At 41.3% G+C, this 18,538-nt stretch overlaps 2 protein-coding genes across 2 annotated transcripts in view; one reads left to right on the forward strand and one right to left on the reverse strand.

The window, feature by feature from the left end:
• chek2 (checkpoint kinase 2) overlaps window positions 1-12,770 on the reverse strand; it is a 34,883-nt gene extending 22,113 nt beyond the window's left edge. The window contains exons 1-5 of the mRNA XM_043715463.1: window positions 11,824-12,770; window positions 8,513-8,637; window positions 7,375-7,522; window positions 5,264-5,354; window positions 3,003-3,111 (exon numbers count right to left, since the gene is read on the reverse strand). Of these exons, the coding sequence (XP_043571398.1) occupies window positions 3,003-3,111; window positions 5,264-5,354; window positions 7,375-7,522; window positions 8,513-8,637; window positions 11,824-12,046 (696 nt within the window). The 5' untranslated portion in view covers window positions 12,047-12,770. The remainder of the gene's footprint in view (window positions 1-3,002; window positions 3,112-5,263; window positions 5,355-7,374; window positions 7,523-8,512; window positions 8,638-11,823) is intronic.
• A 399-nt stretch (window positions 12,771-13,169) lies between these two features.
• LOC122562546 (leucine-rich repeat-containing protein 74B-like) overlaps window positions 13,170-18,538 on the forward strand; it is a 72,345-nt gene continuing 66,976 nt past the window's right edge. Inside the window, exons 1-2 of the mRNA XM_043715462.1 lie at window positions 13,170-13,207; window positions 13,368-13,581. Of these exons, the coding sequence (XP_043571397.1) occupies window positions 13,378-13,581 (204 nt within the window). The 5' untranslated portion in view covers window positions 13,170-13,207; window positions 13,368-13,377. The remainder of the gene's footprint in view (window positions 13,208-13,367; window positions 13,582-18,538) is intronic.

Raw genomic sequence — 18,538 nt, forward strand, 5'->3', positions numbered from 1 at the left:
TAGCAGCTATGTCTTTTAGGGCCCAACAAGCTTCATCAGTCATGTGCTCATGGTGATAGACAATGAAGTCCCTCAGCCAGAGTACATTCTGCAGCCTTGCCACCTTCAGTGCATCCTGCAAGTGGTGTTCAACATGGATGACTATTCATTCATCAACAGAAGTGGTGGGGTATCACATGGTGACCAGCAGGAGGCTTCCTTGACCATGTTTGACCTGGGGGCTTCCCGAAGTCCACAATCAATGTTGAGGACTCAAAGGACAACTCACATTCTGACTGTATAAACAATGCTATCACCTCTGGTGAGTTTACCATGTTAGTGAGACAGGACATTCTGGGAGATGCTTTGTTTCCCGGAACAGTGTGTGCAAGTATACTTGCACAAGTATGACTGTCAAACACAACAACCTGACTAATTGGAGACATCTTTCTCAATTTTGGCATTAGCCCCCAGATATTGAGGATGACAACTTTTCATAATCAACCAGGCTGAGTTTGACATTGTGCCTTCATCAATATTATGGTTTCATTTCTTTTTAAGACATTTTAAGCAAACAACAGAGAGGTTTCCTAGGCCATTTCACAGGGTCGACAATATTGCTGTGTGCTTGGAGTTACATTTAATAACAGAAAACGGTTATTAAATGTAACCAGATGAGTTTTCACAATAATATTTCATGGTCATTATTAGACTTTCAGTCCCAGCTTTTATTGAATTTAAATTCCATCTGCTGCGATGGGTTTCAGACCCAGGTCCCCGAAACATTACCTGGGTCTCTGGATTACCAATCCAGCAACAATGTTATCACGTCAATACTACCCCAGATTGCATTTAGATGTTTTGGCTCCAACTGAGGAAGTTACTTTTCAGTTGTGGTTGATATATTGTTTTCTCCTAGAATCACTCATGTAGAAAATTTAACAGTCTTTAGTAGAAGCCCTCACTCTGCTGTAGAGATCTGTATGATATCCCTGAAGCAGGGTTCAGAACTTAATCACAGTATCCCTACATTGTGGAAGCAGTTTATTTGGCTCATCGAGTCCACACCAACCCTCGAAAGAGCATCCAACCCAGACCCTTGCCCCCTATAACTCCACAGCCAATCTACCGAATTTGCACATCTTTGGACTGTCAGAAACCGACCCAGGCAGGGGGAGAATGCGCAAATTCCACACAGACAGTTGCCCTAGGGTGGAATTGAGCCCGGGGCCCTGGCATTATGAGGCAGCAGTGCTAATCACAACCACCATGCTGCCCCAACTTGGATGGAATTAAGGGGAGAAAGGTATAGCAATTCAGCCACCCTGCTATAATATCATTCCCTGTTGCCCAATTCAAAAGTCTAAAACCCAAAACACTAAAAGGATATTTTGTGACGTGCTCTCCATGCTGATTGTGTATTTCATACAACAAAGATCAACTCTGCCTTGCATAGCCTCTCTTTAGCCATTGCTTCACAGCAAAGATAATTAATTTTTAATACAGGAAATTACTTTTTGACCAAATAATTCCCCCATACCTTGTTGAGAATTCCCTATCATGTTCTGGACAGAACATCTTCATAACACTAGCTCCCATCCGACCCATTCAACCACAGATTCCAACCAGTTCTTAATGAACTGCAAGGTTCAGTATTCACAATGTCTGTTAGAGACTACTGCCAGATTTTAATCCTAAACTTGTTCATCAACAGTTGCAGTCTTTGCTCCTGGCACTATTTTCACAGCATACTTTGAATAGTGTCCAGATTTCTACTCAGTTTAATAACTTGCATAGCAAGAAGGCTTGAAAAGTACAACAGGTCATGCAGCATCCGAGGAACAGGAGAATAGACGTTTCGGGCATAAGCCCTTCATCAGGAATGTGGGGAATGGGGAGAAGGGGGCTGAGGGATATATTGGTGGTGGTGGTGGTGGGATAGGGGGAAGCTGGAAAGGCAATAGGTGTTTGTAGGTGGGGGATGATGATGATGATAGGTCAGAATGGAGGGTGGAACAGACAGGTGGGAAGGTGGAGAGGTGGGACAGTTCAAGAGGGTGGTGCAGAGTTGGAGGGTTGGATCTGGGATGGTGGGGGAAAAAAAAAGAGAAGGGAGTTGAGGAAACTGGTGAAATAGATGTTGATGCCATGTGGTTGGAGAGTCCCACAGTGGAAGATGAGGCATTCTTTCTCCAGGCATCAGGTAACTAGGATTTGGCGGTGGAGACAGCCCAGGACTTTCATGTCCTTGGCGGAGTGGTGGTGGTGGCGCCGGCAGCGACAGGGGGTGGAGGTGGTTGAAGTGGACAGCCACAAGGCGGTAGGGTTATTTGACACATTGTTCTCAGAAACGTTTCACAAGTTGGCATCTTGTCTCTTCAATGTAGAGGAGACCACAGCAAAAGCAACAGATACAGTACATGAGGTGTATGGATGCTCATGAAAATCTCTGCTGGATGTGGAAGGACCCTTTGGGGCCTTGGATGCAGGTGAGGGGGGGGCGCAGGTTTTACACCTTTTGCAGTGGTATGGGAAGGTGTCAGGAATGGAGGGTTGGTTGGTGGGGTGTGTGGACCTAACAATGGAGTCTCGGAGGGAATGGTCTATGCGGAATGCTGATAGGGATGGGGAGAGAAATATATCTCTGGTGGTGGGGTCTGACTATTGGTGGCAGAAATAGCTGAGTATGATGTGCTGTATCTGGAGATTGGTGGGTGGAAGGTGAGGACCAGGAGGGTTCTAATCTTGTTGCGGTTGGAGTGGTGGGGTTCAAGTGTTGAGGTGCGGGATTAGGAGGATATGCGCGAGAGGGCATTGTTGACCACATGAGGGGAAATTGTGATCCTTGAAGTAGGAGGCCATCTGGGATGTTCCGGAGTGGAACTGCACCTCCTGGGGGAGAGACACTGCCGAGCCAGAGAAGGCTCCCTCACTTTAATGGTGTTAAACGCCTTTGGCTTCAAAACAAAATACATTTAGATTAGATTACACAGATACTGTGCAATTCATTTGGTCATACTTACGCCTCGTTCAGACACAAGTTGTGCAAATTTGGGTTTATGTACAATCTTCACAGCTACTTTCTTGCAGTTTGCCTTTTCAAATGCCAGCTTCACTTCTCCACAAACACCTCTGCAGCATTAAAAATATTGTAAAATTAGAAATTAATCCAAATTACATATTGAAGGATAAGACAAACTGCACATAAACCTAAGCTACAGAAGGGACTTGTCTTCCTCACACTGAAGATTATACCTGCTGACAATATAACAATTTGCAAGTGCAGTGCTGGGACTCCTTGTCTACAAGTTTGAGATGAAAATTTATAAAATTGGATAGCTCTCTACTTCAATATATGAAGAGCTAAACTGAAATAAGAAATTGCAGAGTTTATAAATGGCACTCAGACTTATTAGTAATAAAATCAATTCAAGAAGAATATACTGTCCATCCTTCATTTTAAATGGTGTAGTTCCACAACAAAAAAAACTGAGTATTATAGCTCAGAGCTTGTTTACACTACTGTGGGAAAAGATCTGCCACCCTGCCTACTCACAGTACGCCCACACAGAATGTAGGAAATCAAACTTGGCCAAACTGTACCAGAAGCACCCAGAATGCCTCAGCATTGACCAACAAGCTGACAAGTGGAACCAGACAGAACCATAGTCACTCGCAGACAAGGGAATACAGTTCCCAAAACACACTAACAATAAGCTTCCTGGACCCGGTCAGCACAGCTGTCCCAAAGCCCAAGGGAAGTCTGAAAACACAGGAATACCAAAGCCACACAAAGGACAGGTCAGAGCTTGAGAGAAGATTTGTAGCTCGGGTGCTCGTTGTGGTTCTGTTCACCGAGCTGGGAATTTGTGTTGCAGACGTTTCGTCCCCTGGCTTGGTAACATCCTCAATGCTTGGGAGCCTCCTGTGAAGCGTTTCTGTGATCTTTCCTCCGGCATTTATAGTGATTTGTATCTGCCGCTTCTGGTTGTCAGTTCCAGCTGTCCGCTGCAGTGGTCGGTATATTGGGTCCAGATCGATGTGCTTATTGATAGAATCTGTGGATGAGTGCCATGCCTCTAGGAATTCCCTGGCTGTTCTCGGTTTGGCTTGTCCTATAATAGTACTGTTGTCCCAGTCGAACTCATGTGACTTGTCATCTGAGTGTGTGGCTACTAAGGACAGCTGGTGTGTCGTTTCGTGGCTAGTTGGTATTCATGGATGCGGATCATTAGCTGTCTTCCAGTTTTTCCTATGTAGTGTTTTGTACACTACATTGATTTTGCTCATGCTGGGTATCGGGTCCTTCGTCCTGGCGAGTTGTTGTCTGAGAGTGGCTGTTGGTTTGTGTGCTGTTAGGAGTTCTAGTGGTCGCAGTAGTCTGGCTGTCAGTTCGGAAATGCTCTTTATGTATGGTAGTGTGGCTAGTCCTTTGGGTTGCGGCATGTCCTCGTTCCGTTGTCTTTCCCTTAGGCATCTGTTGATGAAATTGTGCGGGTATCCGTTTTTGGCGAATACATTGTATAGATGTTCTTCTTCCTCTTTTTGCAGTTCTGGTGTACTGCAGTGTGTTGAGGCCCTTTTGAATAGTGTCTTGATGCAACTTCTTTGGGTGTGTTGGGGTGGTTGCTTTCGTAGTTCAGGACTTGGTCTGTGTGTGTGGCTTTCCTGTATACCTTTGTGGTGTATCCTCAGCTCAAGGAAGAAAACCCTTTATCCACCTGTACAGACGGTCAGTTCTGTGTCAGCCTCATCAATTTCTCTTCTAGCGATATCACTTGTAACAAACAGCTTATCAATTTCACCCAATCTGTCTTGTGTGGTCTCTGCTTTATTGCGCTAATTTCTCCAACAGCAACATTAATTTATTCAGTCAATACATTTTCTACTTGATGCTAGATTCGTTTTTTTTCAAATTAGGTGGGGAATAGCATTGAACAACTGGAGTTGCTTCCCTCATCACGATCCAGGTAACTTTACTAAAAGTGTAGTCAGTTCAGTTGAAATGCTTCTTCCTCCAAAAAGGTACCCCATGCAAACTTAGATCACATAGATGAATGATCATTTTGGGAAAGTAGAGAAGAATCCAAGAGTTCAGCAAATCTTTGAAAAAGGAAATATTAAACTGCTGCTAATAGGAATATCCAAGCACTGCAGAAAATAATGATCTCAACTGGCTTCTTTTCCAGTTGGTTACTGTCTGGTGTTTTCCTAACAATTGTACAGTTGTCGGTAAGAATATTACAATATTCTAGAGCTTGAATGAAAGATAACTTATACTTACGAGCCAAGAGGTTTTGAAATGATGTATTTATCCCGGAACTCTTTTGGCAAGTTCAATTGGTCATCAGTTGTGAGGTCAGAAAAGACAAAAACTAGAAGTAGAAACATAGAGTAAATCATCTGCCTCATTTAAAACACTGTTTTACAGAAACCTTCCATTTTTTAGCTAACTGACCTGTAATCAACTTAATTAAGAGCTGTCCCACATTCCAGCTTTGCCCAGTCTAGAGTAGAGCAATAAGGAGGGAGTTCAACAATAATCCAAAAGACTGGCCATAGAAATACCATGTTGAATCACTGATAGGCAAGAATTGATTTCTAATGATCTGGCAACAGTAAACAACAAAATGTGGTTGAGGGGGCCAGATTAATAGTCACCCAGGTGTTAGAGGAAGTTTTTCATCCTATCACTTTCTTTGGGCAATTACAGACGAACCTCGATTATCTGAATACCAATTATGTGAAAATCGGATTATGCCGACAGAAACATTACGTCAAAGACTTGTTTCCAACAGTGATCGTGTCTTTTGTTTGCAGTGATTAAATAGGGACCATCTCCAAATGAATGACCTCCCGCCCCCTCTCTCTCTCTCCACATTTTCGCTGGAGTTCTACAGAGGGTTGTACCCTAACAACTACCCCCTTCCCCAGATAATCTCTCCAACATTGTCCTGTACAGGGTAAAGGTGGAACGTGTCAAAAAGTTGCAGTAAAATGTTGTGTGTGCGCGCTATTTAGAGACTTACCCCACAACGGCAGCTGCAGCAGCAGCACTCTTGTTGTTGATGTCCAGTCCGGCCCCCAGAGGTGTTGGAATGGGTTGGGGCTCGGATAATTGATTAGCTGAACGCAATAGTGCCCGGCCATCTCATTCGGATAATCGAGGTTCCCCTGTATTAAGTTTGACTGAGTCAAAACACTCCAAAAAGTTTCCAATTTAAAAGAACCTTTTACAGAGGATTCCAGAAGCGTAGGAGTTGTCATTACAAGTTTCAATTTCCTAACCAGTTCCTATGGAGTCAGCCATTTAAGCATTCAGCATGGTCCGAAAGCATAGGCAAGAGTGGTGTAATTTCAACAGCTATTTGGCCATCGGAATAGCAGGATCAAAGCTTTGATCTGTACTGTGAGAGTTTTCTCTAGATTGTAAGGTACTAGTGCATGTATTCTGAAAGTTCCACTTTGCTATTCATTGAACACCTACATTAAAAAGAAGCACAAGCACCAGTACGGGCATGTCTCTTAAGGAAAATGTTGAAAAGGTTTCAATCTCAAAAGTATTAACTTGAATTCATGCATCCACTATCATGACTCAGCATGCTCCAAACTGCTTGATATCCAAATAAAATACTTTTGAGATATAGTCACTGTACAAAGTAGACAATCACACCAGTTAATTCACATACAGCAATGAGATGATTGATCTCTTTTGATGATGTTGGTTTAGGGACTAATGTAAAGCATAACAATCAGAAAGCTTCCATGCTCTTCCTTCTTTAAGTGCCTCCCAGGAATATTTAAATCCCCAGGTCACAGAAGTGAATTTAGGAATCAACAGAAGCCTCCAGATTAACTTCTAAAAGAAATATTTTGAGCAATTTAATTAGTCCACTTTTCAATTTTGGTAGTTTCACTTAAAGCAGATCATCAACTTCCAATTCTCAATTTTTAGCTTTTGGACCCACTTTCCTGCAAATAAATTTATGGCACTTAATTATGGTTTCTCAGTATCATTTCAGCCCGTCTGGTGCACATGACCGGTTTGTTGATGTGACAAACCCCAACAAAAATTAAAACTAGTAAGACCTAGACTGCTTAAATTAGCATCCAACAAGAATTATAACAAAGATCAGCAATCCCTGCACTTGATCAACCTGGTCCAAAGGAGTAACCAAAATTGGAGTTCTCGCAAGCTACGGATGGAGAAAGTGTTCCCAATCCATAAAAGGTATTTATGGACAACGGCCATAAAGTAACATAAGGCACGAGTCCAAGCACAACCTTGTCAGTGATAAATATTTGAAGCAAATTTCCAAGTATACTTGCAAGCAGGTCCAGAAAAGGTGCAACCAAATTGGACCAACTACCAATATATTAAAAACACGTTTTTACCTTTGTGTAATTCATGATTAATTGCAATTTCTGCATTGTTGCACAATGGTAATCTTCGATCTTTTCCAATTATCTGGCCATTCAGGAAGGTACCATTCGAACTGTGATCTTCAATAAATACTACGAATGTGCTTCCAGGGCCCTTTTCCTAAGTAAGACCAGGAAATAAATTCTGAAACGGAGGTGTACGCTTTCAATTATTGAACTGGTTTGCTAAAATTGCTGGAAGTAGCACATCTATACCAATGCTACACATTCCATTTTGTATATGTGAGCTAAAGTGTAACGGTGTGCTTCCACCCACAAAGTCAGCCAATGTTAGCATTGGTTATTCTAAGCTTATACAGGAATACAGGTAGAATAGCAACAATCAAACCAAATGGGCAAAAAATGTTGCATTAATTGATTTTTAAATTTCGTTTGGAATTCCCAATGATTTTAACTGAAGCTGTTAAAAGTTCATCATTTCAGAAGGATATAAAAGAGGCATTCACCCCAGGACACCAGTCACTTTAAAGGATGCATAATTTCAAAATGGACTAATATGGCTGTACCAAATAAACCATATCTACTGAGATTAGATGAGCTGCATTTCAACAGGTCTTGGTTTGTAATTCCACTGTATGACACGATGTTTCACAAACCTCAGGAAGTATTGGTAAGCAAATTAAAGTAGTAATTACAATTACTAACTTTATAAACGTATACTGATCGCAATACAGAATTTCCAAGTTTGTGATTTTTGTTTAAGAAAGGAACCACCATCTTTGGAGTTAGGGGAGAAAACTGGCAGAAAACTAGCCCTGGGTGAGGCAGTCTCTGCATCACTAGTAGCCTGAGTATTAGTTTTCCAAATAGCAACGGTTGACAGATTCTGCAGCTGTGTGGGGCATCACAGCAATCACAATCAGGTTACTTTTCTTGCACGTATGCTCAAACAAGGACATATTTTAAAAAGGCAATCAAATCAATTTTGTTCAAATATGAATCAATATTACGTTTCTTAGTTTTCATATACAGAATATGATTCAGAACAATAGGTCGTATAAACTGACATTCAGATTCTATTCAACCGGACTCAAAAGGAAACCTTCAAATGTCTTTTTATAGTCCTAGCTACAGTGTTGTCATAGCTTACTCTGATAATTCTGCAGTGTTTCTTGCTGTACGATTTGAAGTGCTCCTTCCTCTTCAACACTGGATGATCAAAACAATAGTGACATGATTTATCCCTTCCGAACCAGTACTCGTTATCTAAGCAATCTGTGACAAAAAAAAAAGACGTGATTGGATGGACAAATCCATGTCTCTAAAGTTCTCAAATATCTTTCCACAAGATATACTCTCCTAGAATAATCAATGCAAATCAAAACTCGGATAAATAAAAAACATTTTTGAGTGAGGTGCTGGAGGGTGAATGTGCTCACAGAACCATACATTAAGACAAGCCCAACGAAAAAAATCAGAAACAAAAACAGAAATCGCTGGAAAACCTCAGTGGGTCTGGCAGCATCTGTGGAGACAATACAGAATTTCCATTTTGGTCCAGTGATCGTTCTTCAGAACCTTCAGTGCTTTCTCTGCACAAACACTGCCAGACCTGCTGAGCTTTTCCAACAATTTCGGTTCTGGTTTCTGACTTCCAACATCCATGGTTCTTTGGTTATTTTTGTCTAATAAAAATCACCCAGGTTTGGAAGAAATTCTTACATACAAACTGTCACTAATTGAATTAAGTTAATCGGCCATGAGCAACATTTCTCTGCAAATATTCTTAACTCAGCATTGAGCCAAATAGCTAGTGCTCCTCATCTGACCTCACCACAAGTTTCAAGCTGTCAATGAACAGCAGCTAGCCACCAAATATCATTAAGTGTACAAAAATAAAAACAGGAAACAAAGCATATCTGAATATCTGACTTCAAAGTATTATATACTTGTCAAAGTACACAAGGCTTTTCAAAATCATTTCAATAACTACCCTCATGTTTAAATAAATCAAAAAGGAAAGAAGTTTAAAAAGATGGTTAATTTAAGGTGTCTCTCACTGTTGCAAGCCAGCTGCTTCGTCAATTGCTAACACACAAGATTAGGACATTTGCTTGATGACACATTTATTTGCTCACTCTTTGCTTCCTCAATCTGGCTCAAACAGAAACATCCAATTAAAACTTGGTCAAAAACGGACACTACATTATTAGCCTGTAAAATTTTGAAAACAGAAGCTCAACAATATGAAATGAACATTGAAGGTTAGTATCAGTGCTTCAAACCGGTTTATATCTAAAATATGTTAATTTATTACCAAAAACTTCTACACAATGTCAAGACCATTTTCAGGACAATTCCAAAACTGTTTATTACTCCATGTTTCTGGATCAAAATGTTGATCATTAGAACATAATATCGAGGAGCAAGAAGAGGCCTACTCATGCCTAATTCACCACCTCACACCTGCTCCACCATTTGATATGATCATCACAGCCTCAACTCCACTCTCCTGCTAACTCCCCATAATCCTTCAACCCATTACTAATTAAATATCTGTATATTTCCTCAAAATTATTCAATGTCCCAGCATACATCCTGTGCTGAAGTAGTGAATTCCAGAAAGTCACAATAGAGAGAGAAGTAATTCCTCTTGATCTGTTTTAATTACTACCCCTTATCTTAAAATTATGACATTGTTTTAGATGGCCACACAAGGAAACATCCTTTCTACATCTACAACCCCCTTAAGCATCCTTTACATCTCAATATGACCTGCTCTTTCTAAACTCTAGAGAGTTTAGGCCTGAAGTGCTAAATCTCTTTTTACAAGACAAACTCCTCATCTGTGAAATCAACCTAGTGAACGTCCTCTGAAGTGTCTGCTTCCTCAAGCATGGGGACCAAAATTGTGCACAATATTTCAGGTACTGTCTTTTGTTTTTCAGCCTATTCCTCCTTCCAACATATGATTTATAGTGTCTTTCTTTCCACAGCACTACTCAAAAATGAACAAAAATTAAATTATAAAAAGTATTATTGTTACTTTAAGCTTCATTTTGCACTTGGGAGGTTTATCAGACAAGATTCAATGTACAACCTTTGTATTGTAATACCTGAACAATGTTCCAAAATATTTATATTACTGCAGAGATTAGGGACCTGCAATACTTTACTACTTTCCTTTTCATAAATGAGAATTTAGAAACAAGCACATGGCCCTTTCAGGTACTGACTCCTTAGGTAAACAAATACAGTGTGATATTTATAATTTCAGACATCTGATTTCATTTTTCTCAACTCAGAACAAGTCTCAAGCTATCACTTCAATAACATTACTATTGTACCAACATAACACCACCGAGATCTCTATGTTATTTATAGCCATGACAAAATTCAATCCACACAATTTATACATTTTATATAATCAATTCTCTGTACCACCACAACCTTCTCCTCTCATGTCTTTATGGCATTTACCCCTCGACCAACTTCAGTTACACCAACTACTCAGTAAAAGGAGAAACCTCAAATTAAAACAGCTGACTAGAAATTACAGCTGTTTTGGGGTACTGAATGGTAACTTAAATCACCACAAAGAAAATGTAGGGTGGTTAGTGAGCTGGACACAATACCCATCACATTGATAAAAGTTTTAAAACCCTGGTGTACAATGCCCACACATGGAACAGGTTACAAGCATTTTGAATTTGAAATTCAAGGGCCTATTGACAATACTGACCCTCCCAGTCCTGCAAGAAAGACTACACTCAGGCAAAACTTGAATGGGCAACATATTAGACTTCAATTAACAAGGGAGCTTTAAATATTTATTTATCCGACTATAAAGCCTTCGGATAGTACTATCGCCTTTTATTGTAAATGCACATAGCAATGTTGCTTTTATTTTCATCATAAAGGGAATACTGCATTCTGTAGGTGTTTCTTTTATACTTGAAGGTTTCTTAAAAATAATCTAGCTGACATCAAAAACAGTGAAAATTGAAAATAAATGAAAAATAGTCCAATAATAGAATCAGATTTGCTACAGTTTATGAGCAATTACTGCAAAATTCAATTTAAGCTTCCAGTTTAGAAACATCTACACCACTTTACAAGAATTCAGAGCAGACTTCCCTACAGGAGTATTGTTTGGCTGACTTTCCCCTTTGTGTCAATACAAAAAGGTCGAATGAAAAAAAAAGGGCAGAGGCCGAGGTTCAAGTTCTACCTGTTTCAGAAGTGTGTAATAACATCTGGGAACGGGTTGATCAGAACATGCCTAACTACCAGTCCAAACTCAGAAGCTCAGGTCAGCACAACTCTTAAGCACCTAAAACACGTAGGATAGATCAAAACTGAAGTGATGCTGGCTCTTGCCATATCCATAACAGTTGATACCTTTCAGAATCAATTGCCTGAAGCACAAGTTCTACAAGGTTTTGTTTTAAAGGTACTCACCAAAGTTCCAAAATCCTTTTTCTAGCGCCCAGAGGCGTCCCCAAGGTTTAGGCAATTCTTCCACTTCTGGAATGGTAGCAAGATCCTGGGTAGGGTTGGAATCCAGGATGACAGTGCCTGCTGAGGATAGGCTGCTCGATCCAGTGCCGCTGGTGGACGAGGCGGACTGGGACTGACTCTGGGACTGTGATTGGGATGTGCTGGTAACGGTCTCCTTCGACATTGTAGGTTTGAGACCAAACAAAAATGATGATAACAATAGAAGAGCTTGAGGAGGTGGGGGAGGCGAGAATGAACCACTCTCCGCAATTCTCGGCGACGTGGTGAATTAAAACAAAAGATGTTAAACCCCACTTTTTAAAAAAAAAAGAGCAGTGGACATAAACTATGGGAGATTTTCGGTGAAAATGGTCATTGTTTATTCTGCTGCATTAAAAAGAGTTGGTGCTAAATCTCAACCCATCGCAACTCGGTACTGAGTTTGCTTCCCATCGGCAAAACAAAACAAAAACCTAACTGAATGGAATCAAACGCCAATTAGGCACATATAAAAGGTCCAGGTGTGGACAAAAAGTGTAAATCCACATCAATGGCAATAGATGAAAATAATATAAGGGAAGGCTGACAAGGTCCCCAGAAAGTGTCTTTCTCCAAGAGACCAACTCAGTCTCAACCTCTTCAGGGCAACGTGTACAATTAACCCTATCTTTCCGCAGTATCTAACACACAAACATCTTATGTCCTTTACAGATATAGAAAGAGATTTCGCTTTAAAGCTGTTTACATCCCTCCCATTCTCCCGCCCGAAACCCAGACATGCTGCAACCACGCCTTTGACTATCACCTTTGACCTCCCTCCCAACTGCTACCCACGGCGCGAGCAAAATATTTTTATCATTCTATCATATCTTTGCGGGCAAACACAAACCACTCCGACATTATGATTCTAAACCCTCCTTGGATTCGTAAAAGTTTTATTTATCTCCCGCCCCCAAAAAAGCGTGGCTGCTGACGCAAGGAATTCTGGGGAAGGGGGTGACGGTTGGGCTTTGACCGTTATATTTTTCAAAAAAACGAGGACGGGCGATGGTTTGGATTCGACTTTTTTTCGACGTCTTTCGCATCTGCGGTTGTTAAAAGGAGGTGGGAATAACTTTTGGAAAGGCGGAACTTTGGGAAAAGTGGATTGTTTTCGGTCGCCATGGCAACCGGGGAGCCCATCGAACTTGCTGCTTCGCCTCAAGTCCCGCCTCAGAGACTCCCATTGGTCAATTGATCACGTGAATGTCAATAATCGGAGCTTCTATTGGTTAACCCGGGTGCCAGTCATTACACGGGCGGGGACCGCTTCACCATCAAGGCAGGTTGAGGGGTTGTTTGGGAGGTATGGCAATGACCTGTATCCCCCTTATCTGGGGGGCGAGAAACGGGATTGTAAACAACAACAATAATAATGTTGTTATTATAATTTTTGGAGGAAGAGTAGTTTACGCTGTCAGATATTGGAGATTGATAGTTTTTTTTTGTTTGAATTCTGCTCTCAGTTTGAAGGCAATGGTGCTCACCGAGAAATCTTCCGAGGAAGATGCTGATGCTGGGGCAGAGGCGGGAGAGGGAGAGACTGATAAGGTGGATAAAACAGAAGGAGTTCAGAAGGTTCGTGCAGCAGGTGTTTACCTACATCAACTCGGGGGTGTCAGCAGCAAGCCCCCCAGCAGACCCCGCAACTCTTACAGCAGGGGCAGCGTCGACTTCAAAGTAGGTTCGATGTGTTATTCTGTGCATATATTCCCGCATGTCATAGCCTGGGCCAGCATTTGTTGCCTGTCCCTTTTTTTTGTATTTAAGAGCCAACCGCGGGAGTAGAGTCACAGGTAAGGTCTCCATGTCTTATCAGAGCATCGTGCTGCTCTCCTCTTAGAAACAAAATTCAATAAAATTTAGAGGAGACCACCAAAACTGGAAACAAGACAATTTATTACAATTTATTGCACGTATCTCAATGTTCCCCTTTGTAACTTCTTTCATTATCCATAGGTACATTCCATTCTTGTACATACATCTTAACAATGTATCTTTTTCATGTTTCGCTTATATGTTTCAGTAATCTTAGCTTTTTGCTGAAACTGTTGTTTTAAACATTATGGTAAAAGGAATTATTTTCTTTAATAAATCTACATTGAAGTTAGTACTTAACTATCCATAATTATGCACTGAAAAGTAGAGATACTCTTCCCTAAATACCTGCAGAGTTAATAGTTCTCTTGCTGTACCCCTTTGCTGTATGCTTTTTCTATATCTGCAAAAACAACACTTTTCCCCATTTCTAACAATGGTGAGTGGTGGCATAATTGGAGGGTCACCATCTTTCAGGTGAGGAGAGAGATTGAGAAGGAGAGCCCTTCATGGTAAGCTCAGCCAGTGTGGAAATTGAGCCCATGGTGTTGATATCACTCTGTGTGTTGCAAACAAACTGTCCAGCTAACTGACCCAAGTAGGCCAACTGACAAGTGCAACAATTATATTTTTATTTGTGGGTGTCGGCTGGCTGTGCCCATCCCTCATTGCTGTAGGTATAGAGTCGCAGGTAAGCCAGACCAGGTAAGGATGATGGATTTCCTTCCCTAAAGTACATTATTTAACAAAATGTTTGTTTTTTTTAAATGGCTATCAACAGCAGTTAACCTGGTCAACATGTTTTACAATGATTTCACATTTCACCATCTGACATGGTGGGAATTGATCCTTTGTCCCCAGAAATTAGCTTGGGGTTCTAAATTACCAACTCAAGTCCTTTCCTGACCTGACCCAGGGCATCTGGCCTGTCCCTCCATTAAGATCAAAGGAGAAGTCCTCCCAAATGTGGAACAATTCCCCAACCTGGAGAGGCACTTGTCATCTAAGGCAGACATTGATGCGGAGATCCACAAGTGCTGCCTTCGGACGAGTGTCTTCAACAGCCACGATATCTGTACTGATACAGAAAACTTATCAATAACTAGCATCTGTGGGCATAGGAGTGTGCTGGTTGTTCAAATATTCCAACTGATTATGTGAATCTCTTGATCAGTGTAAAAACACACACTAAGAAATAGAAACATAATGCAGGAGGTATACACATCACTGTTATACTTTACTTGCAGCATAAATCACTTAAATAATGATGCAACCTAGCCTTAAATAAAACTTAATGGCAGCGAGCCTTCTCACTCTCAGCCTCAACTGGCTACTTGAACGTTGCGGAGATTGCGATAATGCAGTAAACTTAGGGTATTTCAAGGAGGTTATTTTTTGCCGGTTTATTGAGAGTGCAAGTTCATAAGGTTTGCTTAAAACAAAGTTTGCTATGCTAGGATCCTCAACTATGAGGCAGTCAGTGTTCAAATTTTTCTATATTGTTTAGAAATTTGGACTACGTTTTTCATCCATGAAGGGTTCAGAAAAGATTACAAGGATTGCCAAGTTTGGAGGATTTGAAATATCGGCAGAGGCCAAATAGGCTGGGGCTTTTTTCCCTGGAGCGTTGGAGACTGAGGGGTGACCTTATAGAGGTTGTTATGAAGATGTGGGTGTACTGTACTTTTAAGAAAGTTAAAAGCCACTAGAACTGCCTGACAGCACCAAGTGTTCTGAAAAAACAGGTTACATTTGGTGGAACAACTGGATTAGCTGGTTGCCTGGAGACAAAAACAGATACAAAATCGGCCAATCAGTTTAAATTATACCATGAAAAATACCAAATTCCAGTCATTTGAATTTAGTATGTTGACAATCTTAAAAGCCAATGACACAATCTGATGCTTTGGGGATATATGACCAAGGAAAATTGAACAGTTGAGAGGAGAACTGCCAAATACCCACTTGTAAAGACTGCCACAAAAATAGCTCTCTTAAAGGTACCTTTATTGATCGGTAACCTGTGAAGCAGAGTCCCCAAGAAGAAGACAGGAATACAGAGAAAACTGAAAGCTGCCTGGTTTTGAGATAAGAAGTTTTGTTTTGTAAATCTTAATCAGGGGGTGTTATCGGACTAATATTACAGAGGGAAGATAAAAGCTAGGTTAGAGGAAGGAGCTGTAAGTAGTTGTTTACTGATTACGGCATAGGATAAATCTGTTCTGTTTTGCTGGTTTAAATTAAGCAGGAGGGTTTACCCCATGTCGTAACAGGTTGGGGGCTCATCATCGGGATTTGAACTGATTTAGACAGATTTGAATAGGTTTGGGGGTACATAAAATCCCAGCAAATTTAAACACCTGCAGGTTAGTGTCCTAGATCTTTAAGTAAATGTTAGGAGAAACAATTTGTTTCCTTTGGTGGCTTGTGGTTGATTAAAGTAAAAGTGAGAGAAATGGCTCTTAAAATTGCTAAAGAGGTTCTGGGATTTGAAGGTGATTTTCAAATTTGCCAAGAAAGTTTAGAAGTTTTAACCAGGGTTTAACCAAGGACAAAAGTAAATCTGAAATTTTAAGGGAATTACTCAAACACTTAGGTGTGGTCCAAGGATTTATGGATAATGCTTGGTCAGACTAAACTGGTAGGCCGAGCTAGTGAAGGTATTTGCCGCATTGTCAGAATCATAGAATCCCTACAGTGTGGAAACAGCCATTTGACCCAACCAGTCCACACCTCAGAGTATTCCACCCAAACCCACTCCCCTACCCCTATTACTCTAGATTTCCCTTAACGAACACACTTAACCAACACCTCCATGAACACTACAGGCAATTTAGCATGGCTAATCCACCTAACCTGCACATTTTTGGATTGTGGGAGGAAACTGGAGCACCTAGAGGAAACCTATACAGAGACTGGGAGAATGTGCAAACTCCAGAAGGGTCCCTGGCACTGTGAGGCAGCAGTGCTAACCACTGAGCCACTGTGCAGCTGGGTTTTTTTTCTCCCCCCCTTTTTCTATTCCTAATCTTTCTAAAGTATATGCAGGTATATATTGTTTACCACTGTGACTCAGTTGAGAGAGTTATTAAGGGCTCTCTCCACAAGTCAAAATGTCTTCTCTGGATCTGTTTGATCCAAACTGCCTACAGACAACAATCAAGGTCTTCAGGAAATTTGTTGGGAATTCCACAATTAGAGAATATTCTGGAATGGCAACAGGAAGCAGCAGCCTTTCCCTGAGGATTGGCTGTGAGTGTAGCAGGTTTATTTACTTGAAAATCCTGCTTTATGCCACCCATTGCCCTCCTCAGAGGCATATTTCTCTCAAAGCAAGCCACGTTCTGTCCACTGTTCTCTGACAAGAACACTGCCTCCCCCAACACTGCGCTCCTCTCACTATCAACCAGTCCGGGCCATATACACATAGAGTTGCGTGCAGCCGGTTTCTGTGGAAATGCATTCAAGTGTGTTTCAGATGCCTGGGGACAAGAGAGAGGGAGTTGGGCCAAGAGGGAGGCTCAGATAGCAGAGTGTTGGAAAAAGACAGAGCAGTGCCTGACACTAACACTACAACATGTACCTTCACATCCCTGTCCCTCTCTCTGTCTCAAATACACAGACCCCAAGAAATCCAAACTTTGCAATCCTCCAGCTCAGCAGCCCAGCCCTTCCTGGAGTGATTACCTCCCTCTTCCTGGTACTCACTGTGTGACAGGGAATCCTTCTTGCTGTTCTCGGAGTCTAGGAAGAGGTGAAGATGTTGTGTATTGAGCTGTGCCCACTCCAACTGCATTCCCCCACCGTCATGGCATCACTCTCTATATCTCTCTAATACACAGTATCTGCATGAAGCAATCAAGGCCTTCTTCTGCTCCACAGCAGTTTGCCCAGGTGCTCGAACTGCAAGGTCAGTGGAAAGTGCCCAACTCCTTCTGACCTCTGGCTCTGCCTGAGGCGAGTCCCCCGCAGCAAACCAGCAGCTTATCTGCATATTCGGATGAGATGTCAAGAGATTATGAAGAGGTTAAACAGGCTATTTTAATTGCTTATGAATACTACCAGAAGCATATACACAGTGGTTCAGAAACTTAAAGAAGGAACCAGGTCAGACTTTCGTTGTATTTGAAAGAATTAAGCATAGTCATTTTGATCGATGGGTGCATGCTTTCAAAATAGATAGGACCTTTGAGGCTCTAAGAGAAATCATTATGCTGGAGGAGTTTAAAAATTCCTTCCAGAGATGGTAAGAATTCCCGTGGAGGAACACAAGTTCAGGAAGTGAGAAGGGCAGCAGCATGAGCAGATGAGTACACATTGGTGCATAAGACCAGCTTCTGGTCAGAGGTTTGTCCTGTGAGGGATAGAATAGAATGCAGGGGAGAGAGAGAGAACCTGCATAGTTACCTGCCTTTGCTGTTTGAATTTGTGTATCGCTGGACATCGGAGTGCATCTGGGAAAATTAACAAACGGTGAAATTCACAACTAATCTTGGAGGAACTGTTGGGCAAAGTTCACAGCACAGAATCAGGTAAGTTAATCGTTGTTTTAAGTCTGTCCAAGAGAAAGACTATATTAGTGAGTACAGTGGGTTCTTTCTTGATTATATGTTTTTGGAGAGAAATCTCTTAATTAAGCTTAAAATATAAGCCACAGCTATTAATTTAACCTGGGGCAGTGTTTGTAGAGGAATAAGACAGTGTCATTTTCTGGGTCTGTAGATTGTGAAGGAGCAAAAATGGCCTTTGCAGTGATATGTACTTCTTGTCAGATGTGGGAGTTTAAAGAGAGTTTAAGGGTTACTGCGGATTATATCTG

Source organism: Chiloscyllium plagiosum, chromosome 25, assembly GCF_004010195.1.
Source record: "Chiloscyllium plagiosum isolate BGI_BamShark_2017 chromosome 25, ASM401019v2, whole genome shotgun sequence".
NCBI classification, from domain to species: Eukaryota; Metazoa; Chordata; class Chondrichthyes; order Orectolobiformes; family Hemiscylliidae; genus Chiloscyllium; species Chiloscyllium plagiosum.